At 45.0% G+C, this 26,932-nt stretch overlaps 1 protein-coding gene across 7 annotated transcripts in view; it reads left to right on the top strand.

Moving 5' to 3' along the window:
- PPP1R12B (protein phosphatase 1 regulatory subunit 12B) overlaps positions 1 to 26,932 on the top strand; it is a 148,640-nt gene that overhangs the window by 21,162 nt on the left and 100,546 nt on the right. For all 7 annotated transcript variants that reach the window (XM_062509641.1, XM_062509640.1, XM_062509642.1 and 4 more), the window contains exons 2-5: positions 14,719 to 14,849; positions 16,325 to 16,443; positions 20,739 to 20,898; positions 25,055 to 25,199. In XM_062509641.1, coding sequence (XP_062365625.1) covers positions 14,719 to 14,849; positions 16,325 to 16,443; positions 20,739 to 20,898; positions 25,055 to 25,199 — 555 coding nt within the window. The remainder of the gene's footprint in view (positions 1 to 14,718; positions 14,850 to 16,324; positions 16,444 to 20,738; positions 20,899 to 25,054; positions 25,200 to 26,932) is intronic.

Raw genomic sequence — 26,932 nt, 5'->3', positions numbered from 1 at the left:
CCACAGGTCATTTTCTTTAACAGCTCGGTGCTCTCTGTACTATGTTGGCCACCACCTCTCTTTTCCACAGACATCACCAGAATGGAGTTCCTGCCCTTTCTTTGGACTGCTGATGGAAGCAGGAGTGCAATGTGCTCAGAAACCAGCAGTGAAGGATTTTGTTACTGGTGGCTGTGCTGAGATTTGCTTTAGTTTGTTTCCCACAGGAATAAAAAAAAACCCAAAGACACCTTGCTGTGACTGAGCAGCCCTAACCTAGTGTCAACTGATTTCTTTTTTTTCTTGTTTTTCCTTTGAATAAAGGCAAATGCAAATGAGCTCTGCCTGAAAGTGTGGTTGGCATTTGGAAACTCATACAAATTGGATCCTTGAACGTACATATTTTTCCAGTGTTTGGAGTTCTTGAAAAGCTTTTACCTCTGCTTTAGAGCCAGGCTGAGAGAGCTGGGGGTGTTCAGCCTGGAGAAGAGAAGGCTAATTGATTCTAGAGCTCTTTACAGTGCCTCAAGGGGCTCCAAGAGAGCTGGAGAGGGACTTTGAACAAGGGCCTGGAATGTCAGGTCAAGGGGTAATGGCTTCCCACTCCCAGAGGGAAGGGTTGGATGGGATGTTGGGAAGGAGTTCTTGGCTGTGAGGGTGGTGAGACCATGGCACATCCCTGGAAGTGTCCAAGACCAGGTTAGATGGGACTTGGAGCAACCTGGGCTGGTGAGAGGTGTCCCTGCCTTTGCCTCTCCTGGAGCCACTAAAGGCACTGGAAGTGGTTCTAAAGTCTCCCCAGAGCCTTCTCCAGGCTGAAAAGCCCCAGCTCTCCCATCCTGGCTTCAGAGCAGAGGGGCTCCAGAGCTTTAAGTTCCCTTCAAACCCAAACCAGTCTGGGATTCTGTGAAGGGATGTGCAGACACTTGTCACAGGACCATTAATTTGTGTGTTCTCCTTTACCTGATTCACTAAAAATACCAGCTGTAGTCCAGGCTTAAAATACTATGTTTTGATAGGTTTATTTGCTGTGTTTTGGGAAAATACCTAGCTTAACTTCTGCTGTAATGTCTAATTATATCAAGGTTTCAGCAGCATTTAAAAGGATACATTTCCTTAAAGTTGCACTGGGCAAGTGATGTTGCAAATCCCAGTGATGGCACTAGAAATGGAAATGCTGCAAAATTGTATATGTGAGCCTGTCAGGAATAGTGTGGAATCACTTTATTTTTAGAAAGATTTCTTTATACAGCTCCCTCTTTGTCAGCACCATCATTTGTTATGCTTCAAAGAAAATTCTGTGTCTTCTGATTGATGTGGAGCCTTGTCTGGCTGAGAGTAGTGACTGTGACCGTTGAGCCATGGTGGATGCCAGGCTCTTTTTCAGGTGTGGGCAGGAACAATGGCAAAACTCAGAAAACCCTTTGTTTGCTTGGCTGAGAAGGCTTTGAGTGGCACGGTATTGGAAAGTGCCCAAGTGAGCTGCCACACATCTGTCTGGGGATGATTTTTGCCTCTAGGAGCACGTGGACTGATCGATCCTTAGAGAGGTTTTAGCCACTGAATATGTAACTGCAGAGTAGCAAATTTGCACTTTTCTGCATGCTGCCAGGCTGGAAAGGAAAAGGAATAAATAGAATTACAGACTGTATGTTTTTCTTTTTATATACCACCTTCTTTTTTTCTGATCACAAAGGTAAAATTCAGATCTTGAAACAAAACTTGATGTGGTTGCAAGACAGGGATGTGCACGGAAACCAAGGGCCTGTCTGTGTTTGAATAAACTGACAGTGAGTTACTGCAAGGAATTTCCTCTTGTTCTTCATCTGTAGCTGTGTTGAGGTGTTTCTGCTCACAGCCACTGCTTTCTAGTCACTTAGTGCTAGTTGAACATATTTGGCATTTGCAGGAGCTCGTGTAACTTCTTGTACATGAACTTTGATGTTAGGTAGAGCTGGTTTCTGTAAAAGCAGTACTGACTCTGGAGTGACTTGAATGCTTTCTGTGTTGAAAAATCCATTTTTCTCTGGACTGTAGGCAGCATGAGCTGTCTGCTGTGACATAAGCAAGATATTATGTGGCAGCTTAAGACTGTCTCAGTCCTGCCCTTCCTGCTGCTCCTGTCATGTGCCTTTCATAGCAGTGCAAGTGCTTGTCTGGTCCCAGTGTGAGCCAGTTTAGCTCCTGGATCTGCTCAGTGGGGTATCAAATGAGTGTTGGTGCCCTTGCTGGGGAAGACAGTCTGCTGGCAGGGTATAAGGCAGGGCAAGGGCAGCCCTGGCTTCAGCAGAGCCTCCTGCAAAATCCTGCCATGGCAGAGACTAAAGAAATCCTGGAGTGATCCACAGAGATTTTTCTGTCTGCCTTTGAGATCTATAGTTAGGCAACACAAATCTCACCTTTAATTTGCCAAGTTGTAGCTAAAATAATTTGCAGCTGTTTTTCCTTGTCTCTGCCAGGGTAGGAGAAGACCTGGGAGAGGCTCTTCCTGCAGGGGATTCTCTGCCAGAGCAGAGGGACCCTGCCTGGCCTTCGCACCCCACCTTGCCCTTCCAGCAGGCGTGGTGTGAGTGGACCCACTTTTCCAAGTGGGCCACAAAGTGATTTTACAATTTATTTCCCCCATTATTCACCAGGAGAGTTCCCATTTGTCATTGGCCATACCATGCTGCTCAGCCACCACCAGTGGCCCTGCAAGGCATTGGGGTGAGTGTCAACCCAGGGCTGAAGGACACTACCTTGGTTTGGCTGAAGCTGATCTAAGGCTGCATCTTGGAAGTTTAGGATGTGTTATAGAGATGATGGCAGAACCATGTTTGTATTTGCTTGTGTTGCAAAAATGAGGTCTGTAGGTACTGTATTAAATTATGCAGTATAGCCTCTGATGGAGCTCCTGTCAGGACAAAGGATTTTTAGCATTTCAGAACATTTCTTTGCTAAGCAAATCTGCAGTACCTACATTTCCATTTTCCACACAGGAGTGAAATGCTTGTGAGCTTTCTAATTATGAAACATAGTTATTTTGGGCAGGAATGAAAATTTCAGTAATTTAAGGGCAAGATTTTATATAGACTGTCTTGATCAAGTGCCAGGGAGTGCTGGCTGAGGGGAAGAGAAATTACATACTTAGTGGTCAGAGTGGCTCAACTGGTGAGACTTGAAAAGCCAATGCTGCTCCACACCATTAGGAAACTGGCAGTCCCTGCTTTTTAGTGACAGAAAGACTTTATTTTTAGTGTTGGCATTTGATCACATACTGGACTCATTTCAAGCTCTTCTTAGATGGTACAAAGCATTAGCCTCTGACTGCTGTTGAAATTATGGGAATTAAAAATCATGCTGGAACTAGTGGGATGATGATGATGAAAAGGAAGGAAGTAAAATGATGCTCTAGAGTGAATTTTAAAGTCAGTCCCACGTGGCCTGGTGCTGGTTTAGTTAGAGCTGTGTTGCGGGCTGTAAACACAAATGGCAAACCAATCAATTGGCTGCAGAGGAGAAGCACTGTGGAAGTGGAAAATCAACATCTTGGGTCCTCTTTGGATGAGAGGTGAATTCAGTGCAAGTAGCTGGACAGATGGGAGCACAAATACGGTGAGGCCAGAGGGGTTCATAGGACCATAAAAGATCCCGAGTTGGAAGGGATTGTGGAATCCAACTGCTGGCCTTGCACAGACACCCCAACAATCTCACTCTGTGAGCATTGTCTAAACCCTCCTTGAGCTCTGGCAGCCCTGGGGCTGTTACCATCCCCTCGTCCCTGGGGCTCTTTGCATAATGAATCCATGTCTGTGTGGTCAGTGCTGATCTTCCTAGGTTTGCTGAAATGCTCTTTGGTTAGAAATGTTCAAGGAGGGGCAAAGAGCTGGCAATCCTGTGAGCCTGTGCCTGTCACCCTAGCAAAAGCAGAGCAATGTAGCTTTCTTCCCATTTCCCTCCCCTTTCAGTAATGCAGTGTGCATGTCCAGCTGACCTTCTCTTTCCTTCCCACAGTGGCTCCTGTTTCTTCACAGAAGCTGAGCTGGAAGCTTCGGCATTCCGAGGGCTGCCCGGGTGAGGGCAGGTCCTGAGCAGTCGGGGAGAAAGCGAAGTGTGGTGCTTCAGCACTCACTGGCAGCACCATCACTGCAGCACATGCAGGAGTCCTGGCAGTTCTAAACAATTTCACAGACATTTAGCCAAGCCATCTCTGCTTTAGTGCAGGAGATATTTACGTCGAACTCCCTGTAAATAAGTTGATGACCCTAGTACATATATGAAGGTGTGGGGAGTTTCAAAATAGTTTCAAAACGTGGCTTCTATTCAAAGCACTTCTCCACCTGACATTTCATGCTGCTATTTCATCTTGGAAACGTTACGTTCATGGCATAATTATGCCTTTGCACGTATTCCTCTCTTCCCATGTGTTCTGCTGGGTTTTTTGTGGGGCTAATCATTGTAAGAGATTTGTTGCTGGTTTCTTCTGATGACTGACATGGATACTGCTGAGTACTTCTCATTGTGTGGGGGGCTTTTTTCAATGGAAAAATCTGACATAATCCATATCTCTTCCTGCTTACTTGAGAGGTAATACTCAGATGCTGTTAAAAAAAATGAACCTCCATAGCTAATTAATCAGACTAGAAAATGAATCTTTTTATCTTATTTTGTTCCCTTTCCCCCTGTTCTTTTAAAAACAGAATTTACCTCTTTCTCCTGGTTCTTACATGATTTTTTCAGAATTAGATTTGCCAGGATTTTAAAGCTAGGTTGGTGGTACAGAAGTGCCCGTGCAGAGTGTCAGGGCACGCAGAAGCTGAGGATAGAGAAGGTGGAAATGTTCTGTGGTTTTGCAGGAGCACCAGTATGAGCTGTTTGTTGTTCCCCAAATCACTGGTGAGTGTAATCTGTGCTACCAGAGATACGGGGATCACTTGGAGGTGGAATTTTTGGGCAGTGCCAGTTCTGACAGAAGCCCCTTAAGAGCAGAGCTGTGATCATGGGACACCATGGCAAGGTCATACCTTCCAGTGCTGACAGTCCAAGTGCTGACAGTTGCCAGACTATTTTGGGAGTGCTTTTCCCTTTGTTTTCTGTGAACTCCTCTCTCTGTGCTCCAGATTTAACCCTGATGCTGCTCAGCTGTCATCAGCCCTGCCTTTGTTTGTGGGTTTGAGGTGTATGTTGACATCACATATTTACTCTTGCCTTGCATGTACTGGAATATCGAGTCCCTCTATCTCCTAGCTAACCTTGTTTCATATATTTTAGACTTAGGACAGGAGAACAGTCGAGAAGTGAGTCTTGTCATTTAATCCCTTTGGCTGTGCTGTGACAGCATGACTTGAGTTGCCTGCCAGTGCTTTCAGCCCAATGTGTAACAGTTAATGGTGCTGCTTTTGTCAGTGTTTGCCTCTGGTTTGCAGGAACCCTTTAACCATTTCCAAAACTTCTCAAAGTGGTCTTGTTACACCAGTCCTATAGAAAAAAAGTTGTAAAAAAACCCTCTCAAAGCTTTTGTTAAGGAGTGAGTGACCTGGTGGATCTTGGCTCCGGGAGGGTTGTCCTGTGGCTGCAGGTCAGTCCTGGAGGGTGGGGTTCAGTTCACCCTGGTGTCACTGGGTCTGTGCTGGTCTGCAGGCAGTGGGAAAGGACAGACACATCCCACCCAGCTTAGAAAAGCAATGCCCTCTGGGCACATTTAAGTCTTTACATTTTGAAAATGTGGATGAAACTGATCCTGTGAAAGGCAAGGTGTGGGAGCACATGGCTGGGCAGGAGGAACCCTGGCAAGCTGGGTTTAACCCAGTTGGGGCTCTTGTGGTGGTCTTGGGCTGAATTCAGACTGCACTTACATGAACTCAGAAACCATTCTGCTTCTAGACTACTGCTGTTGATAGTCTTTATTCACTCTGACTCTTCACTTAGCACAAAGCAAACCTTTTAATAATTTGAGTGTGCTGCCTCCCCTTGGTTTGTCTGAACAAAGCCCACTTTTCTCACCCCATATCTAATGCAGAATTTTTTTGTAGCTCCTGGGTGGTGCAGCCTCTGTCACTCAAACAAGTCTACATCAGGTTTTCAGCATGAGGACATCATGTAGGAGGCAAAAGGCACATAAAGTATCAAAGCTGTGGAGGTGAGTCAAGTCTGGATCAGAATGGCTGCACAAATCTATGTCTTTTAGTCCTTCCCCACAGTTATAAAATTCCCTGAATTTTCAAGGAATAAATGTGTCTTTGAATGTCTATATGGATATGTATGCACACCCTTATGATAATCCACACACAAATCCATAGCTCAGAAGGGCCGGGAGAATTCACTGCTGACGCTGGAGGCACTAGATGAGGAATCTCCTGAGGTGCTTTCCAACTGCAGTGATTCCATGGTATATCTGTTGCTATTCTGTCTGTACCTGACTGACACTGGGATGTGTTGAGAGCTGGGTGCTCTTCAAGCAGTAGCAGATGTCTCCTGCTCTGAGGGTCTCTCCATCTGAATTGTAAGTGGTTTCACCGTGGTTGCATGGGAGAATCTCAGAGGTGTTTGTCAATACTTTGGCTCAGGAGTTGCTGAAATTTCAATCGGTGATGGTACTGAGGGAAGCAAACTGTGTTTAGGGAAGGGCTGGGCATGTAAAGAGCTTTGAACATGGTTCAACACTTGATTTCTAGATGGGAGAGGAGTCTGGTAGAAGAACTAATAATGGGGGTTTCATGAGCAATCTGATTTAGCATCAGCAGCAGCATTTTGCACAGGGCAAGAGGTACTATAGTGCTGGGAGGCTCTGGAGATGGGATTTTCCTGGAGTAATCAAGAAGAGCTGAAGCATGGCCTCTCCTAGCCTGGCATCTCTCACATTTCATTTCAAAAGCCAGGGTGTGCCTGAGCAGGCAGTCTACATATCACATTTATGTGTTGACAAGTGGAACTGCCAATATGATTTCCATGCAGGAACCATGGGGATTGCTGCCCAAAGATCTGACATGGTAGGATTATGATATTTTCACTCTTGTGCACAGTGAAGTCATTGAGATTGGGTTCTGTCACAAGACAGGGGTATTCATAGTAGAAACACGTAACACAGCAGCCAAACATGCAGACCTTTCTGCTTTCCCCTTCCTGCATTTTCCTTGTTCCTGGAGCAGATGCATGGCTTCTCTTTTTCAAATCATAGCCAACCACACAGGGAGCACCAGGGAATTAAATAGTGCCAAAGTTAGCCCACAGCAGTTACTACAGGTTTCCTGGCTGGCTGATGCCAAGCTCCTACATGCTGCTTTATCCCACGATCATATGACACTGGCAGATGTGACGTATTATTTGTAAACTGACTATGGGCTCCAGGGAGTAGCACTGTGTACTCCCAGCCAGGTTTCCCCTTGTTACAGGTGTTGCTGTTGGCAGAGCCAGCACCTTGTACAGGCACAGGGCAGGATGTGGCTCTTACTGGCATCCTGGCCAGAATTGTTCTGCCTGCAAACAGCTGCACTGAATATTATTCATGCATTTCTGTTAAAGCAGACAGTTGGGCAAGTTGCAGAGAAAGCAATCACCTTGATGTGACAGCATTGTGGATGTGTAGTTACTGCCTGGCATCCATGTTCTTCTGGGTTTGTAACCACTTTTCTCCTCATAGAGGTGAAAAGGTATACTTCTTTTTCCTCTCAACCAATCCCAAGCAATTTCTTAGGAATTTGTCAGGTGGTTTAAATGCTCTCCTCACTGCTATCCTGTGTGTATCTAATATGTAGTGGAATGTAACAGCAGTCCTGGGCTTTGCTAAATGTGATGCACCTCTAGAAAGTGAGTAGTGTCACACTGTTCACACCTTCTTGGAGCTCGATTCCCAGTCCTCTGAACCCTCAGTCGCATCCCATCTGGCTTCTTCCCTGATCCTCCAGTCTCTGTCCCAGGGGATGCCCAGGAGATATGCAACTCAAACCCTTGCCAGATACTTGGAGCAGATACATATCTGGGCTCAGTGGTGTTTGTGCATTCTGGGTGCTTGGAGGAAAGAACAAACACAGCACCATTGTAATAATGAGGTTTCATTCAAGATAAAATCAGATTTTGTCTGGTTGTTGGACAAGCCTTGCCAGACAAGCCAAGTTGTTCTGTCCCATTTCCTAGTGTCCCTGTTTCCTTACTGTAATGTAAACTCCATGCTTGGAAGAAGAATACCTTGGCAACAGCTCCTGGCAAAACTGAAATCTTCAGCCAGCTGCGTTGCTGGCTGGAAAGGGCTCCACCTGTTCACTGCAAAAGGGGGAAGTTAATATGCCGTATCTGCAAATTTTAGAAACTGAGCACTTCCTCCCTATGGAAAAACTGCTAAATGCTCATGTCCTGCCAGGAACTGGAGGAACACCATGAACTGGGGATGGAGACTTGCCCGGCGATGCCTGGGATTTAAATCCTATGAGCCAACTTTCTTTACATGTTGAGTGGGTAATTCTGGGTACTGGATGTGGTTTGCATCAAGGACTGCTAAAACTGTAATACATTAGTACCATTCCAGAGGCACTTGAAGCTTAGCAGCTGCCAGGAAAAATACAGGGATGGAAAGAGATTAGCCTGCTGAAGATCCATGATGTGAGGGGAAGATACTTACCCTGTACTCCCACCCTGTCACATCAACCTGAAGGTTGTGTTAGAGATTGGACAGAGGCAGAGGATAAAAAAGGAATTAAAAATTTAAAGACAAAATTGCTATGCTCTGTAGTTAACCTTGCTTTTATCCTCTTCAATGTGTGAACCAAGCAGCTGAGGGTTAGCAAGGCCTGAAATGGAAAGAATTAAGCCTATCCCTCTATTTTTCTTCATGCCCTATGCCAAGGGCAGTTTAAGAAAGGGAGTAATTCCTAACATTAAGAAACTATACACCAAAAAGGCAATATTATTTCTCAACCAACTCTTTTTGACTGTCTCTCTTCCCTTTGGGGGCTGAGTGCAGGTGTCTGTTTTGTGACTCTGCTTCCCAAGGTCATGGTCCTTACCGTGTTCCTAAGGAATGATGGATAAAATAAGAGAGGAGAACTCTGCATAGCAATAGATCCTCTCAGGTTACTAAACTTATCCACGTTCCTAAATTTAACGTTGGAGGATTAGTAGTACTTAAAGGAGGACATGTCTACCCCTTTACTTCCTCTTTGTCCTCTTCTTCCTTCAGTAACCTCAGGTAACTCAGTTGTCTCAGCCTGAAGGTGAGCTGTACCCCTGAACCCCAGTAAAGATGTTTTTCTTACATGCTGGCTCACAGTGCTTTATTTTGTTAGGTTTGCACAAGAAAACACGCAGCAGAGATGTGCTGGAGGGGAACCAGCAGTCAGGGCTGTCAAAAATTTTAGGTGGAAAAGTGTGTGCCCTAAGTACTTCCAAATAGTGAGAATTTTGATCTTTAATGTGTATCTTGGTTAAATGATGGCATGTATGAAACTATTAATACCATTAATGTATGTGCGAGTATGAATTCCCTGATAACATAAGTATTAATCAGTTGATACCTTAAAAGTACACACAGAAATGCATTGCAACCCATGAAAGTTGCCATTTAATCTTTTGTAACATTTTTAAAAGGCTTTCTAAAGTTCTTAAAGTTCAGAAGATCTTTAGAAGTTACCAATTTTACACATTATCCAAGTTGTTGACCTCATAATTCTTGCTCTGTGTTAAAAACGTCATATCATGTTAAGCTCTGAGAAGTGTGTTCTTTTAGGGTGTTTCACTAAAAATTTATGAAAACAATCCCTTGCCTGACAGTTTCTTTTGTGATACCATGATGAGATTTTTAGAGCTGAACAGAAATTACTCAGTTCTTTTTTGTCAAATGCTGGTTTTGGAAACTCCTTTTCCACCTCACTTTTTCAAATCTCAGCCAATGTAATTACTTACATGTGATGATACAGAAATGCAAAAAAATCTTGCATTCTGGTATTTGAGGTAGGCAAGGTCGTACCTGTCACTTAAAAAACCTGTTTGTATTGCTGTACTCTGTCTCAGTTTCATTCCTGTGTGTCATTACCTTGTGCTAAAATCAATATTTGCAGGGCAGTGTCCCATGGCTGGATCATATATGTGGAAAAGCAGCTTTTTCTTGATCACATACTTTGAAAAGCAGCTTTTCATGAACTACAGAAGAGTGGAGGAGGGTTATTTCTCTTACATATTAAAGGATACTCTGCTGCTCCATTAAGGATACTTCATCTTTGCACTTGGCTTTCTACTGGTGGTATGTGCAGATAGCAAGCATTACATGGTCCTAATTCCCTTTGGAGTCCCTGGTGTTGTCAACACCCACAGAGCCCTGACTCCTAATCATGGATTGCTGTCTGTAGGAGCCGGGAGAGGCAAATCACTGCAGATTTCAGTGTAGGAACAGCTGGGGATTGAACCCATCATCCTGCTGGTTCTAGAATGCATTCTATCAGAACCAGGCATGGTGGGGACCAGCACAACAGAAAGGCCAATAACGGGGAGAAATTTAAAAGAGTGACAGGGGCTCTTTTATGCATTTAAACAGGCAGTTAACTTTAGAGTTCCATTTATCATGGCTTGAACAAGAGTTGTACTTTTCCTTTGGCTGATTCCCAGGATATGCAGGTGTAGTAGATGTATTTATGACCAGGGTAAATATAATTTTCTATCAAATATGTAGAAAGCTCACACTCTAGGAACATTCTTCAGTCTAAATTTAGATTCACACTCAAGCTACAGGTAACACTTGAACAAACCCAGCAGAGTAGTGAGAGTGCACAGGCAGGAATTATCCATCCACCTTGCTGCCTTAGCTGATAAAATTCTTCTGGGAGGCTCTGTTGTTATGGGCAGCCAGAAGGGATAGTGCCCAAAGGAAAAGCATTGCGTGGGTGAACCTTTCCTGGCTATTTCCAGAGTAATATGCTTTCAGATGAAGTCAACACTGTGGTGCTGTTTCCAGGTCAAAATATAAGTAACTCATCAAGAAGATGTTATGTACAGTTTATTTCAAGTGTGTTGGGGAAAACCCTGAAGTAAATCACAATAAATACAAGTGGCTGTAAAACAGAGATTAGATCTGAGCTTTGCAGTATCAGACTTGGATTCTCAAAGAATTTCTCCTTGAGCTGAAGAGGTACTATTATGGATCTGTGTGTTTCCATGCCCACCTCTGCATGCATCACATCTTTTACCTTCCTGCTGCATTTCTATGTGTTGGTACAGAAAGAAGACATTTATAGATTCATTTGTGTAGTTTGCCAGATTATGGAAATCAGGCATTTATCCTTTCTATGGTACGTCTTAAAATTAATCAAATGCATATTGGGCACACAGTAGTTCTCCTGGACAGTAGGAATGTTTAGTTTGTGTTTCCTGGTGTTTCCTGCCCTCATCACCTCCTGAGACTTGGAGGCTACATCTGTGTTGCTGAAGCAGAAGGAACAAGTCGCAAGGAAAGTCCTGATTAGATTGTGAGAATTACCCACAGAGAGGATGGTGAAGCGCACGGGGACAGGGAGTCTCCATCCCAACAGACTAAACTGAAGCAGGCCTTGAGCAGTATGATCTAACAAGATCATACTAATCCTCTACTTTGAGTAGAGGATTGGACCAGATAAACTGAAAGACCAAACCCTTGCTTCCTGAGGCTGGTGGTAGAACCTGGTTGCATCCACATTGCTAAGATGTAACCATGTCCTGCCCCATCATGCTTGGACCTGAGGCTCCTCCAACTTTATCAAGATGCTCTTCAGTCCCCAAGGTTTTTTGTTTGTGTTGTTTCGTGTTTTTTCCCCCCAAATTTACTTTTTGAAATAATCTAAGAGAAGCCTTTCAGAGCAGGAGTGACACGACTGTTGCAAGCCATCCTGGTGGGGACAGGCTGTGGACTGGCTACACAGCAATTAACAGCATTAGGGCCTGGACCCTGAGAAGTGAAGATAGCTAACATCCAGTCAAGCTATGGTGAGAAGTAAACGAGAAGAAAAGGGTTATGGGAATGGTTGGGAGTGACCATGCAAATAAAGATTCCACAGAGGTCTGTGATTGGCTGAAAGCTTTCTAGAACATTCCATCATAGCCTGTATAAGTGATATCAACCCCATTTCAGAGTCTTTTAGAGGAGCTACAGAGACCTGCAAACATTGGGCTTCTAGGGAGCAAGGACTTTATTTCTTTGAGGTAGCTGTGAGCAGGCGTTTTGGTTTATGTTTTATGTTGAGCCCTTGTGCTCCCCCTTTTTATTTCTCCTTATATTAAAGCTTTCAGTTTCTAGCCCTTTAGTCATTTCCGTCCCTTTATTACTTATTTAGCCACTTCACCAACACCATCCCGTGGTCAGGGCAGGCCAGGCCCCAACACAGGACGAAACTGTTTTGGGTCTGAGGGTGGGAGAGCGTTGGTGGACTGATCGGTGGGGATGGAGCCAGTCCAGATTGGGCTCAGCCATTCTGAGTTTGGAGCAGGCCCTGAAGTATATGACTTCTGCTTTTGCTTTTCTGGTCAAGGTTCAGGTAAACCAGTCTAAAGCATGGCCAAGAACCACACTGACGATTCAGCACGGGCTCAGTTGGGACTTGAGCCTGCTCCTGGGGCATCCTTTCATGGATGTTCCCTGTGTTGTCTCATGTTTGCCAAATACCTGCACTAGGAGTTCGTTATCAGGAATGTGCTTCCTTGGAGATTTCAAAGCTGGGCTTCTGCTTGGCTGCTTGTGAACCAAGCAAATGGAGGAGTGATTGTGTCCTAAGCGGGCAGTTTGGGATTTGTACTGAGAATCCTAGACTGCCCTGAGTTGTAAAAATTCCACAAGGATCAACCTTGCAGTAAAAATAGCAAGAGCTAGTTGTCCTATTCCAGGATGTGTCTCTCCTTTGGTATGAGCAATGCAGCACAGATGAACTTGTTGATAAACCAGGATTGTGTCTTTTTGAGGTGTGTGGGTATTGTTTTGAGAGGATTTTTCATTTTTATTCCTTACTGGGACAGGAATGGATCGATAGTCAGTGCTGCTCATTTTAAGTGGATCATCTGGGAGTCACCTGACTGCTATAAACAATATACGTGCCCATATCAAGCCATACAAAAGGATCAGATGTTGGCATTTTGGAGGAATTCTGGACAAGCTGTTTCCCTCTCTAGTAATGAGGAGCTGTGTTTCTGCCTGGGGATGGACATGTAGTAAAAAGCAGTCCTTGCACTTCCTGGTCATGGCCCGTGCTTCCGAGGAGAGACTCACACATTTGGATGTGTGTATTAAGTTGCCAGCTCATCCTTGAATAGCAGCTTCCGGTGAATGGTAAATGCAACGCAGAACATGCTGGAGCCAGGAAGCTGAGGAAGGAGGAATTCCACTCAACAGAACTGCTGAGACTTGAAAATCAAGCTACACTTTCTTCTGGCAGCTTCAAAGCAGGGAGCTCTCTACAAATGCATGCTCAGGAATGAATACTAATCAAGGGCTGTCATTCTCTTCATCAGCTTATGGGGCTGTAGAACAAACAAGGAAAGTTTCCTGTGTCAGACTCAGGAAAACAAAAAGATACTGCTGAATAAAGAAATTCTTAAGTTTTCTAGAACTTGCTTTTGCAATGGTTACCTCTGTAACCAAGCTGCTTTACTCTGGCTCCTGGAGCTGCTGTTTCCTTTCTTATTCCTGCCCCTAGTGAGGCCTTATGGTGTTCACTGTTTGTCTTGGTTTTAAAGACAGATGTCTGCCTAAGGAAGGCAAGGGCCTCTCTTGAAATTGAAAAGTGTAAACCCCCTCCCTCCAAATTATTACAATTTTGAAATTATGGAGCATTCAGGTAAAGATATGGGAATAGGATTAACAGTTCTTTACTAGGAAAATTAAAATAAAAATACAGTAAGACAAAGCAACAGAGTCAGAATCCAAGCTGACACCCCATCAGTCAGTCAGGGTGTTGGCAGCAGTCCCATTAAATGGTGGCTGCAGTCCTCCTGCAGTGACAGGTGTGGTTCTGTTGGAGCAGTGCTCCTGTAGAGGGGTGTAATTTTCTTCTGAAGGTCCAGTGATGATGTAGAAGGTTCTGGTTTTCCTCTGGAATCCAGTGGAAAAAGGCTACCTTGGTGTTTCAAATCTCAGATTTTATCTAGGTAGGAAATGCTTGGCTCCTGCCCCTGGGTGGGGCATCTCCCAATGGGATGATGGAATTTTATCAGTCATGTAATGGGACTCAATGGCCCTTTAACAGGAGATATCTCCCCCAGAGATAAGGATCTCTGCCCCACCTGGTTTCAACAGATGGTGATAGAATACATACTTTTGGTCATATTCTGCTGTACAGCCCAAGACACTGTTACAACCTTTATTCAATGACATTTTGAGGACCAGTGTAATCTAAATAAATACACAGCTTGGCTTGCTTAGAGGGATTTGATGCTGTACCTAAAACTAACACAGATCCATCATTTCAGTGTCCCCGCTGTGGAGAGGGAACTATGTGGGAGAGAGGAGGGAGATCAGTGGTAAAAAGTGAAGTTTGAGCAAATTCAGAGGTTGTCTATCTGGGAAGTCTGAGTTACAATTAATTTTTGAAAGTTCTGAAATTAATTTGTTTTCATTCACAAATTGAAGTTACCCTAAGCTTAAAGGTGTGATTGCTCACAGCATGGGAAGTTCAACCCAGATATTGCCTGCTGCCAGTAAGCTGCCAATGAGGGTTGTACATTTGATTTAACATCAATACATTATTTTTTTTCTCTCTTCCTTTTCCCTTCAATCCTCCTATCCCCTGGACATCCTCTCCTCTCCTCCCTCAGGCATGTATTGATGAAAACCTGGACATGGTGAAGTTCCTGGTAGCAAATGGAGCCAATGTGAACCACCAAGACATTGAGGGCTGGACCCCTCTTCATGCAGTGGCATCGTGTGGCTACCTGAACATAGCAGAGTGAGTGAGTTTGGGGCTGTTCTGGGTATTGATAATGCTTCTCTGTGCCTTTCTTTTCAGAACAAGTACACAGGTGATGAATACTGTCACCCTTGTACAATGCTTTGGAAACCAATGCTGAAAATAGGTGCTTTTCTCTTGGTATTGAATTCTGGACTTCTGAGAACTAAGGTGAAGTCTTCAACTGGTTGCCTTCTGCTACTGCCATTAGACTGTCTTATAATTTATTAGATACTTTAGCTAAAATGCCAAGCAAAAAGGAAATGGGACAGATGATACAGGTGTGTGTGGTGAAGGAGCTTCTTCTGGTGAGGGAGAAGGTGGGGAGGTGCTGGCACAGGGTGCCCAGAGCAGCTGTGGCTGCCCCATGTCTGGAAGTGTTCAAGGCTGGGTTGGACAAGGCTTGGAGCAGCCTGGTCTGGTGGAAGGTGTCCCTGCTCATGGCAGGGGTGGGACTGGATGGGATTTAAGGTCCCTTCCAATGCAAACCAGGCTGGGATTCCGTGACTGCATTTCCTTACTACAGACAGATTGGTGTGAGCAGTGCTGTGGTTAAGTGGGCACTTCCAAGTTCAGTTGTCAATCCAACACCACCAGTATGTTCACCACTAAACCTCAAGTGCCACATCCACTCATTTTTTCAAGACTTTTAGGGATAGTGATTCCACCACTGCCCTGGGCAGCTGCGCCAGGGCCTGATCGCTATTTCTGAAAATAAATTTCCCCCAATCTCCAACCTGAACCTCCCCTGGTGCAGCTTGAGGTCATTTCCTCTTGTCCTGTCCCTTGTTCCCTGGAAGCAGAGCCTGACCCCTACCTGGCTGCATCCTTCTGTCAGGGAGTTGTGGAGAGTGAGAAGATTGCCCCTGAGGCTCCTTTTCTCTGGGCTGAACACCAACCCTTTATTCTTTACCAATCATACCATGCTTATGTAGTCCACCACAGCTACCAGAAAGTTTCCAAAATTTGAATTAAGATAACAATTTCTTAAATGCATTGAAAATAAATTATAAAACCAGGCAACCTCAACCTCCTATGTTTGTGGGCTTAAACAGATATTTATTTTACTTCTCAGAATTCTGCTGATTAAAAGATGTGTAAGCCAAATGTCTGTTGTTCTTCAATAAACTTTTGGTAAAGTTATAAGAGGACAAATTTAAAAATTGATGATACTTGATGAGGCCTTTTTAAAAATTAGTATAATTTTATTTTTTTAAAGTATAATCAACCAGATTAATGCAAGAACAGGAATATTTAATAACTATGGAGGAAGAAAAGCTGTGAGTCCCTGAGCAAGGACCTTGCATTTACAATGAACATTTTTAATCTAGAAATTGGCTAATAAGGTCCTCATTTGGTAAATGAACTTGCCTGAGAAAGGTAAATGCTTTGTGGTGCTGTTTGATTGCCTGTGTCATTGCTGTGAAGCTGAGCGCACGAGGTGTGACTTGCTGGCCTGGGTGTCTTTGCTGCAGGTACCTGATCAGCCATGGGGCCAACGTGGCTGCTGTGAACAGTGAGGGGGAGGTCCCATCTGACATCGCAGAGGAGGCGGCCATGAAGGACCTGCTTCTGGAGCAAGTCAAGAAACAAGGTAAAGGAAGGGCTTGAATATCTGAGAGGGACCCCTGAGAGTTTCTATATGACAATTCTGCCGCCTTGCTGTCTGTTGGTGAAGGGATCTGAGAACTGGCCCAGGAAGCAGCAGACAAATTTTGCTTTGCTATCAGGATGGTGGAGCAGATGCAGGAGGTTTGTGGTCTCTGTCTTTGGCATTCTTCAAAGCTAGGCACCACAGTCCTGAAATCTGATTAATCAGATTTAGTTACTTTTAAAGTGAGATTTAATTCTGACCTCTGTTATCAACGGAAGGTGTTTCATTAAGGCTTGATAAAACCGAGGTGAGATTTATGGGATTGCCTAAAGCAGGGACCAGGAAATGAATATTCCAGGCCTGGAGTGACATGCTTTATCCTGACCTTTCCCTAGATTTCTTTTGCCATATCCCCTTTCTCATCAGGTGTGCCTGGCTGCGGGACTGCTCTCCAGGCTGTCCCTGCACAAACATCCCTGGCTGAAGAATAGTTGTGGACTGATGTTAAAATAAAGAAATGCTTTATCAGTCTAAAATTTTCTTCATGCTCACAGAATTCATTTGGGAGTGGTTGAATGTCTGCATGTGTGTGTGAGAAATGTAAATCGTGTCTATGAATTTCATCAGAAATGTTGGACAAGGAACCTAAGGAATTCCTGGAATTCCCATTCGTTGGTATAGCCAAAGCTCAGATGCATTTGTGTCTGAGCTTGTTGGTCTGGCTTTGAAGATACCCTCCTTGGAGCATGTGTTTGGGCTATAGACCCCCCAAAGACTCTTTCCAGTCTGGATTATTTTATTCCTGCAGGTTTTGGGGGGAGGGGGGCGTTGCTTGCATGCTGGGTTGAATCCAGTCCCTCTATCATATACGTTCTGACACATGGTGATGACTTGATTTTTTAAGGTATAGTTAGGAAGGAATTAGTCCCTTGCTGCTTTGTCACCTGTGTTGATGTTCCAGGGCCACCAAATTTGTCAGGCACAGCTTACCCTCAAAAAAGCCACGTTGGCTATCGCCACTCATTTCCTTATTTTCCATGGGCCTTAGCACAGTTTCCAGGAGGATCTGTTCCATGATCTTGCTGTGCACAGAGAAGAGGCCAGTTGGCCTTTGGTGCCCCAGGTCTTCCTCTTTTCCCTGTTTATAAATGGGGGTTATGTTTCCCATTTTCCAGTAGGTGAGAACTTCACCAGACTGTCACAATTTCTCAAATACGTGAGTGACTTATGCACTTCCTCTACCAGCTCCTTTAGGATTCACGGATGCATCTCACTAGGTTCTGTGGACTTGTGCAGGATTATTTTTCTTTGAAAAATTGCAAAGTTGTCTCTTCTTGCCCACTACGTGCAATAATAAAAGCAGCAAGAGGTGGTGCTTCAGCGGGAGGCCAGCGGTCTCTTTGGTCACGAAATGGTGTCTGTGGCAATGTGCATGCGTGGCACCGGGGGCCGCCATCTTGTTGTATGTAACTCGGGAGCAGGGCGCTGCCATTTTGCTGTAAGGAGCTTCCGTGCAGGGCGCCGCCATGGTACTTACCCATGTGCTTTGCCATCTTGGTGTACAAAGACAGTGTGCATGTCCTGGAATGCAAGGAATTTTTCTCTCTGGTGCCATTTTTAAAATTTGAGCTTGCAAGAATTTCTGCTGAATTTTCAGGCTGGATTTCAGAGTAACTGATAGTTTTTTCGTGATCATTGTTGCCGATGCTCTCCATTTTGCACATGAGGTTGGGGGGCTGCGTGTGGGCTCAGTGTCGCTGGCCGTGGCTGCGATGGGGCCGGACAGGGGAGGAAGGAGGGGGACCATGGCAGGAAAGGAGGAAGAAGCTGTGCCAGGAGCAGCAGGGTAGGGCGTGCCCACAGCTACCTCTAAAACCCATTCCAAAATAAAATATGAGGCGTAGAATGGTTGTTCATATCTTCATTAAATTCAGTACCCAGCATAACAGGTGTCTTAATTTGCTCTTTGGGTATGTCTCTATGATTAGATTTGTTCATATCTCTGTCTCTTCAAATTGAGACTCCCCATTTTAAAACCACCCCAGAGGTCACCTGAATTTGCTGATGAGGTGTTTGTTCCCTTGGCTCCTCATCGAGCTGCCCGCAGCAAGGATTCAGAACTTCAGGGATGTCCTGGGATGACGGCCTCTTTCAACTGCCTCTGTTTCTGCAGTTCTCCAGGGTGTTTGCTGAATCACACTATTTTTCTCTTTCTTGTCACTTGGTTTGCAGCTGTTCCGTTTCACGTAGGGGTGGGCTTATCCAGGCTTTGGGCGCCAGCTGTGGGCTATTTGCTCCCACATGATCACATTCTGTGGGGATTCTTTCTTATTCCAAATGAGGCAGAGAGATGGGACTTTGGCTGCTTAGAAAGTGCAGTTTATTTTTCTTATCTTTTACAGAAAACATGAATTCTAGTTACAGGTGTTGAGAGCATAACTGGAAGTCACAAGACTTACAGTTACAAGATCTTTTAAGGACTTATTAACCAATAAAACACTACCAACCAAGATATTTATGTTTCCAATCCAATACTAAGAAATTTCATCTAATTACAGTGTGATCTTTCTCAGCCAATCCTGTTCTAACATGTAGCTCTATTGTAAGGCTATTCTGTCACCTTTCTACTTACTTTATTATTTCTATATCTTAAACTTTATAGTTAAACTTTTGTCAACTTAACATGTCTCTGCTTTAAGCTTTAAATCTGCATTCTTACTTGTAGCACATAAGCTTGGAAGCTTTTCCCAAGGGCTCAGTTCAAATCCTGTGTTCTTTTCCAGGCTTTGATTTACAGGCCCAATGTTCTGAGAATTTCTTGCATTCTGAATTCCAGCGTGGCATCCTGCTAAGATGCCCTGAAACAACCATCTGTCTGCACCAAGAAGATTCCCATCACACAGTTTAAAGGATCGTAACTGCTGGAGGAAATGGGGTTGAACTTTAAATAAGCATCTCTCCAGCTCCGCAGCCTGTCCTCAGCAGGGGCTGTGAGCAGATGCTTGCTGCAGACTGTAACAACAGCTCAAGTGTGTACAATTCCCCTCCCAGCCTCCAGCCACTGTGCCTCCAGAAATCCTTGAGCCGGATTGGCTTTTTGTGTACTTGTGAGTGCCCCGTGGCTTTCTGTTTCCTGAGCTCGTGCAGTCCTTCTTGGGAGCTCCAACATGTTCAACAATTGTGTGTAATAGCTACACACTTGTCTAGTCCTTGGTCTGAAGCCAGTTTATTTCTGATCTTTGCAAAACCCTGCAACAGTGGGTCTCACAGCTCAGACTCTGAGTTAAGTGTTTTCCTTGGTTCTGTTTTAAACCTAATGCCCCGTAATTTAATTGGCAATCATGTAATTCTTACACTGAAAGTATTAATCCATAGAGACACTTGCTCTTCAGGACTCTTCCTCATTTTTTGAGATTTGGCATCTTCTTATTTGCATGTTTTCTTGAGTCAGAGAGTTCTACTCTGATTAATCTTGTTCAGATTGGTATCAATACTTGTGATTGATATATTGTCCTTCTGTGGTCTCATTACTGTGGAAAGTCCACTTAGGAAAACAAGTCAAAGTTGGTTTTGCCTCTCATAACAGTTTTTTTTTTTAATAACAGTTGACACAGTCTGTCAGCCAGACACACCTCCCTCTCCACATCATCCCCCCTGCCTTTCCACATCACCACCTGCCCTTAAACAGTTACTTAGATCATCAGAGTAGTTTCCTTCTGGCCCTCTAATGCCAAAATTATTTCAAATTGGTTTTTGTCAGAATTTGGGGGTTTGCTGCTCAGTGGAATATCTCAGTACTTCCCTCAGCATGCCTGTCATGAATGCTTCTGGAGCAGTGCAGATCCCTGTGTTTGTCATGTTCAGTGTCCTGAATATGGAGTGAGCACAGAGCTGGCATCACCATGCTCTTGCAGGAGACATCTGAGGATCCTCAGACCTTCCCTGTAGATGATACCCTCACTACAGGTCAATTCAGTCAGTTAAGCTGTTGTTCATGACTCTCTTGTTTCAGTCTGGGACGCAGCCCATGTAGAACTCAATCCTTCTACCCTTAGTGAACAGCTCAGCTTTTAGTTAATTGGACTGGGTTGCAACCACTGGCCCAACTTTCAAAGTTTTTAACTCAGTTTTTGAAGCTCTCCCAGTTCATAGAGTAGGCTTTTGCTGACTGTTTTGTGGAAGATCAGAAATAGTTTACTGATATTTTATAGCAAATGGAACATAGGGTAACTGTAATGAATACTTCAGAGCTTTCATCTCTTGTTCCTCTCTTCTTCTGTGCTTCACCCCCTTAGGTATAGACCTAGAGCTGTCAAGGAAAGAAGAGGAGCAGCAAATGCTCCAGGATGCCCGGCAGTGGCTGAACAGTGGGAGAATTGAGGATATAAAGCAGCCTCGGACAGGAGCCACAGCTCTTCATGTTGCTGCAGCCAAGGGCTATTCTGAAGTCATGAGGTAGGAGCTCCTACCAGGGCTGATGCATGAAATTAAGGCTGAAGAAGACATCTTGCTTTACATTCAGAGAAGTTTGTTCCATAGTGAGATTTTCAGGCTGCTGTTTCTCAGATGTCTCTATGTGGTTTTATGTGTCCAGCCCCAGTGGTTCACCCAGAAATATACAGGGACTGGAGGATTCCCTTTCATACTTCTGGGCCTTTTTGAAGTAATTAAAGCTTTTTGGAGAGTGAGGCATAAATTATTAGGCTAATTTTTCTAATCAAGAAGTCTGATTTTCAATGTTAGAGTAATAGTTTTAGGACTTGCAAGTTAAACAGTATTAGGGGATAAAAGTATAATTTTGGCATACAAAGTGACAGCACACACTGCATGACAGTCATAAACATGGCCAGTCTAGTGGGAAAATGCAGTGTCCACCACTGTCTCACTGTCCTCTGCCCTCTCATGCTACTGCTCCTGCAGTGACAGAGGGATTCCAGCACCTGATAGTTTTGCTGCCCTGGCACAAGATTATTATGAATGTAAACTTGCCCAGTGTAGCATTTCCTGGTAAAAAACATTAATTTGTTACAGGTAATGTCAAATTAGGCTTCCCACCAATAAAGCTTTCTTCCCTGTGCTTTACTGGTGTGGGTGGAACTGCCCATGAACATAGAGCTCATCGAATCCCAGACTGGGTTGGGTTGGAAGGGAACCTTAAAGCTCATCTCACTCCACCCCCTGTCATGGGCAGGGTCACCTTCCACTAGCCCAGGTTGCTCCAAGCCCATCCAACTTGGCCTTGAACACTTCCAGGGATGGGGCAGCCACAGCTTCTCTGGGCACCCTGTGCCAGAGCCTCAGCATAGGGAGGAATTTCTACCTCATATCTAATCTAACCCTGCCCTTTGTCCATGTGAATCTCTTCCCCCTTGTCTTGTTGCTACATGCTCTAGTAAATAGTCTTTACAAGGTGTTGTGATTTGACACTGCCCAATGCCAGGCACCCACAAGAATCACTCAGTTACCCTCCCCTCCCACAGCTGGGCAGAGGAGAGAAAAAAATAATTAAGAGTTCATGAGCTGAGATAAGGACCAGGAGAAAACATTTCAAGGGTGAAACAGGTTCAATTTCAAGTTGCAAAGTGAATTTATTACTAAAGGAATCAGAGGAGGACAATGAGAGGTAAAATAAGCCTTTCAAACACCTTTTTCCCCCCAGCCCCTCCTTCCCACTGACAGCACAGGGAGACAGAACATGGGGGTTTTGGTCATTTCATCACCAAGATTTTCTTCTGCTGCTCTGGGAGAGGAGTCCTTCCCCTGTGAGGCTGTGAGGTCCCTCCCACAGGAGACAGTTCTCTGTGAACTTCTCCAAATGTGGGTCCATTCTCACAAACAGCTGTTCTCCCAACACAGCTGCGCCATGGGTCTCCCTTTACACGGGGTGCAGTCCTCCAAGGACAGGCAGCTCCAGCCTGAGAGCAGGGGCCTCCCTCTCCACCAGGTCTCCCAGGGGATCACGGCCTCCTCCAGGCATCCACCCTCTCCAGCATGGGAATCAGAGGTGGATCTCTGCATCCCTGTGGATCCCATGGGCTGTGGGTGGATCTCTGCATTCCCCGTGGATCCCATGGGCTGTGGGTGGATCTCTGCATCCCCCGTGGATCCCATGGGCTTTGGGTGGATCTCTGCATCCCCCATGGATCCCATGGGCTATGGATGGATCTCTGCATTCCCCGTGGATCCCATGGGCTGTGGATGGATCTCTGCATCCCCCATGGATCCCATGGGCTATGGATGGATCTCTGCATTCCCCGTGGATCCCATGGGCTGTGAGTGGATCTCTGCATTCCCCGTGGATCCCATGGGCTGTGGATGGATCTCTGCATCCCCATGGATCCCATGGGCTTTGGGTGGATCTCTGCATTCCCCGTGGATCCCATGGGCTGTGGATGGATCTCTGCATTCCCCGTGGATCCCATGGGCTGTGGGTGGATCTCTGCATCCCCCATGGATCCCATGGGCTGTGGGTGGATCTCTGCATCCCATGTGGATCACATGGGCTGCAGGGGCACAGCTGCTTCACCATGGTCATCACCAGGACCTGCAGAGGAATCTCAGCTCCGGTGCCTGGAGCACCTCCTGCCCCTCCTTTTGCACTGACTTTGGTGTTGATGTGTTGTTTCCCTCACATGTTCTGACCTCCTCCCTTTCTCTGACGAGAAGAAAAAACAACACGTGCCCGCTTTGTTTTGATTTTCTTCTTAAATCTGTTGGCACAGAGGTGTTACCAACCTCTCTAACTGGCCCAGCTTTTGCCAGCATCATGTCCTTCTTCAAAGCCATCAGGGATTGGCTCTGCCAGACATGGTGGAAACTTCCAGCAGCTTCTCACAGAAGGCACCCCTGTAACCCCCTGCTAGCAAAAACCAGGCTGTCATAACCAACACACAAGTTTACTCTATTGCCCGTGTTAAAATTCATTCTGGAAGTGTTCATCTTTCTTGATCCTAAATTTCATAATTTTGAGTGACATGACTTGATGTCGAAGAGCTGTTTCATACCAAGCTCAAACATATTATTGTACTTCATGTTTCTGATTTGTATTCAGTCATTAGAATTTATAATTGAGTGATGAGCTGTCTGCGCCTGGACCATGCCCAAGAACAGGAATCTAACACAGCTAATGTGAATAGAAATGTAATATGTCTGAATTTGAGGTGTTGGTCCTGTGACCTGTCAGGGGAGGTTTGTGTATCCAGTGCCCCTTGATGAAGTTCAGTGTGTGCAGGATGACTTAGTTCTGGACAGCCTATCCTTGGCATTAATTGTGGTAATGATAAACACATGTCACAGCAAGTTTGACATTGTTTCACTCTTGTGTATGTTATGGCTGTGCTGAAGTTCAAATCCAGAGCTTTAGTGACTTAAACCAAAGGGGCTGACAGCCAGCAGCCAGCTAACTCTAAATGAGATGTGGAATTTGTCTGTGACCTTGAGTCTCTTAGCAGCTCTGTTTCTCCCTTCTGCCAGCTGGAAAATCAACAGAAACTCAGCACCTAATTTACAATTTCTTTCACAGAGAAGCCCACAGCTACTCTGCTGTGACTGTGTTTTATTTAGCACAGTAGCATATTGGTGTAAAGCTGCAGGAGTTTCCATGCTATTGGTGCCATGTTGGAGTCATGCTGAATTTCCCTCAGGCTGTGCAGTGGTGGCTCTGGATGGGAGAATTTCCTGGAATGGAAATTTTCAGGAGCAGTTTTAGCAGACTTGCAGAATTCCCCTGGGATTTTCTTCAATATTTAAGCAACTTGGATAGTAGTTTTGATAGAGGAGCTACTCAGTGCTCTTGCCTGATCACTGCTACACCAGTGTGCACATGGCTCTGGAGCTCCAGACTACCCCAGCCTTCTTGTGTTTTGGTATTAAATATTCAAATTCCAGGTGTTGTGAAACACCAGTTTTCTGCTCTGATGGAGAAGAGAGGGTGGAAGAGTCACAGCAGTGAGGGTAAGGAAAGGAGATCCCAGGCAAGTTCACTTGTGGAAGATTTGCTTGAACTATGCAAAGACTACTCTGAAAAAGCACAGTTGGGGTTCTTTAATCCAAGTGAGGGTTGTTTAGTGTACATCTTTTACCTCTGTCAATGTCACTGGTGCTTCCCTGACAGTCTTGTTGGTCTCCTTGTGGACTACCCCACACTGTGGCCTTGTGCTCTTGGAGAACCAAGTTTGAGCTCCAGTTCCCAAATCTCCTCTCCTGGGAGGTGCCATGCTTGGCTTCCTGGCACAGGGATAGCAGTTGCAGGGATGCTGTTTGTGTGCTCAATGCCAAGTCAGTCCAGACTCTCTCCTCTGCTGGAGCAGGAGTTCAGACTAGGTCATCAATGTCAGATGAGAAGTCAAGGTGTTCTCCCAATTCAGCACATGCGGAAAGGGAACCTTATCAGTTTGCCATGTTCCTGCAGGTTTTGCATCAAAGTAACTTTTCGTTCATTGCCCTCTCCATTACAATTTCGAGCACATCCAATGGGATGTTGATTTGGTAATAAGTCCAGATGCTCCTGGCTGTTAGGGAGCCAGGCTGCACACTTGGTGTCTAACAGGGGAAACTGCTTTGTCAGATCTCATTCCTGATGGGCAGAGATCAATCCTGCTGCTTTCCTCAGGCTCTTGATCCAGGCTGGGTTTAATTTGAACGTCCAGGACAATGATGGCTGGACTCCACTCCACGCTGCTGCTCACTGGGGAGTGAAGGAAGCATGTTCCATCCTGGCTGAAGCTCTGTGTGACATGGACATCAGGAACAAGCTGGTCAGTACACAAATAATACAGAGTATTCTATAGCCAGATTAATATCGACTATTCCTGCATGATCATGGAATCATAGAACCCCAGACTTGTTTGGTTTTGGAGGAACCTCAAAGCTCATGTCATCCCACCCCCTGCCATGGGCAGGGACATCTTCTACTATCCCAAGTCGCTCCAAGCCCTGTCCAGCCTGGCCCTAGACACTTCCAGAGATGGACCAGCCACAACTTCTCTGAGCAACCCTGTGTCAGGACCTCCCCACCCTCACAGCTAAGAATTCTTCCCAGTATCCCATCTAACACTGCCCTCTGCCATTTCCCCTTGCCCTGTGACTCCAGGCCCTTGTCCAAAGTCCTCCAGCTCTCTTGGAGTCCCTTTAGGCACTGGAAGGGGCTCTAAGGTCTCCATGGAGCCTTCTCTTCTCTGGGTGAAAACCCCCAGCCCTGTGGTCAGTTTAGTGGCCTCCTCTAGATTCTTTCCAGCAGGTCCTTGTCTGTCCTGAGGTGGGAGCTCTAGAGCTGGATACAGAGATCCAGGTGGGATGTCATAAGAGATCAAACGTCATGATCCAACTACATGACAAAGTCATAGCAGTTCTCCTTGCTTGTGCACTGGATAATTTAAATACATCAGTATATGAAGAATCTTGACTGGCAGAAGGCAGAAAAGATTTCAGATATTGTGGGAAATGTGACCTGATTAAACTTTTAGATTGGGCTTGTAAGAAGGGATAGGGGCTGATCTGTGCCATCCTGATTTAGTGCAACTCTGAGAAATCAAATGGCAGCAAAGAAGCAGTCTTGGAGTGCAAAATAATATACTAATATTAAGATATAAGGCACTGAAAACAAGTGAGAAACTGGCGGCTTTAAATCCTCCCTGTTCTATGTATTGGTAATAAAAAAGGAAATTGAAGATTTGTGAGACACGAGTGAATAAAAATAGGATGGAAGAAAAGGAGCAAAAACATTTCTCTTCCTTTCTAATACTTGTAGGTTTTTTCCTTGAAGAGCCCTTGGATTTTCAAGAGCTTGTCCAAGGCTGCTCTTAAGATTCCCATCCCTGTTGGGATGTCCACACTGGTCTGTGAGCTGCTTCCACTAGATCAGGGTCAGGTGTGCCATGGCAGCTTCTAGGGGAGGAGAGAAGGTTGGATGGGCTTGGAGGAGCACCAAGGGATGAAGTCAGACGGGAGGGTGTTGTGAGAGAGGACCCTGTGTGTTCAAGTGCATCTAGCTGTGCTGGAAACTGCTGGAACACACATACCTCATGAGGAGCCCTTTTATCCTGGTGAGCTCTTTGGCACCCAAAATATGGGGAATCTTTTCTGTTTAAATGCCATCAGGTGTTTTTCCTAAGTGTTTGGGATGTGTGTGGGGTCTTGTATCATGCATACTTGAAAAGAAATAGCCACAGTTGTATTTGTTGCATTACCTGCTTCTTCTAATTCAGAATTTTCTCCTTGTTGGGTAAGATGGACAAGGCTACCTTTTATTTATTGACCTGTAGCGATTGGGTTTCAGGTTATTAATGAAATGGCATTTAGAACTTTAGTTGTGGTAAAAATGTAACCAATTTCTTGTTTTGTGCCCTAGAGTATTTTGTCTGGCTTGTTTTAGTTTATAAATGCCCATGGATGTGGAAATGGATCCCAGATTTTTTGGCTTGCTGGCAGCCTTTCAGAATGTTTAAATACATGATGATAAAGTAACACAGAATCAGAAATATCCTGAGCT

The sequence above is a fragment of the Cinclus cinclus genome, chromosome 27, assembly GCF_963662255.1.
Source record: "Cinclus cinclus chromosome 27, bCinCin1.1, whole genome shotgun sequence".
NCBI lineage: Eukaryota > Metazoa > Chordata > Aves > Passeriformes > Cinclidae > Cinclus > Cinclus cinclus.
This window is presented reverse-complemented; position numbering and strand designations above follow the sequence as displayed.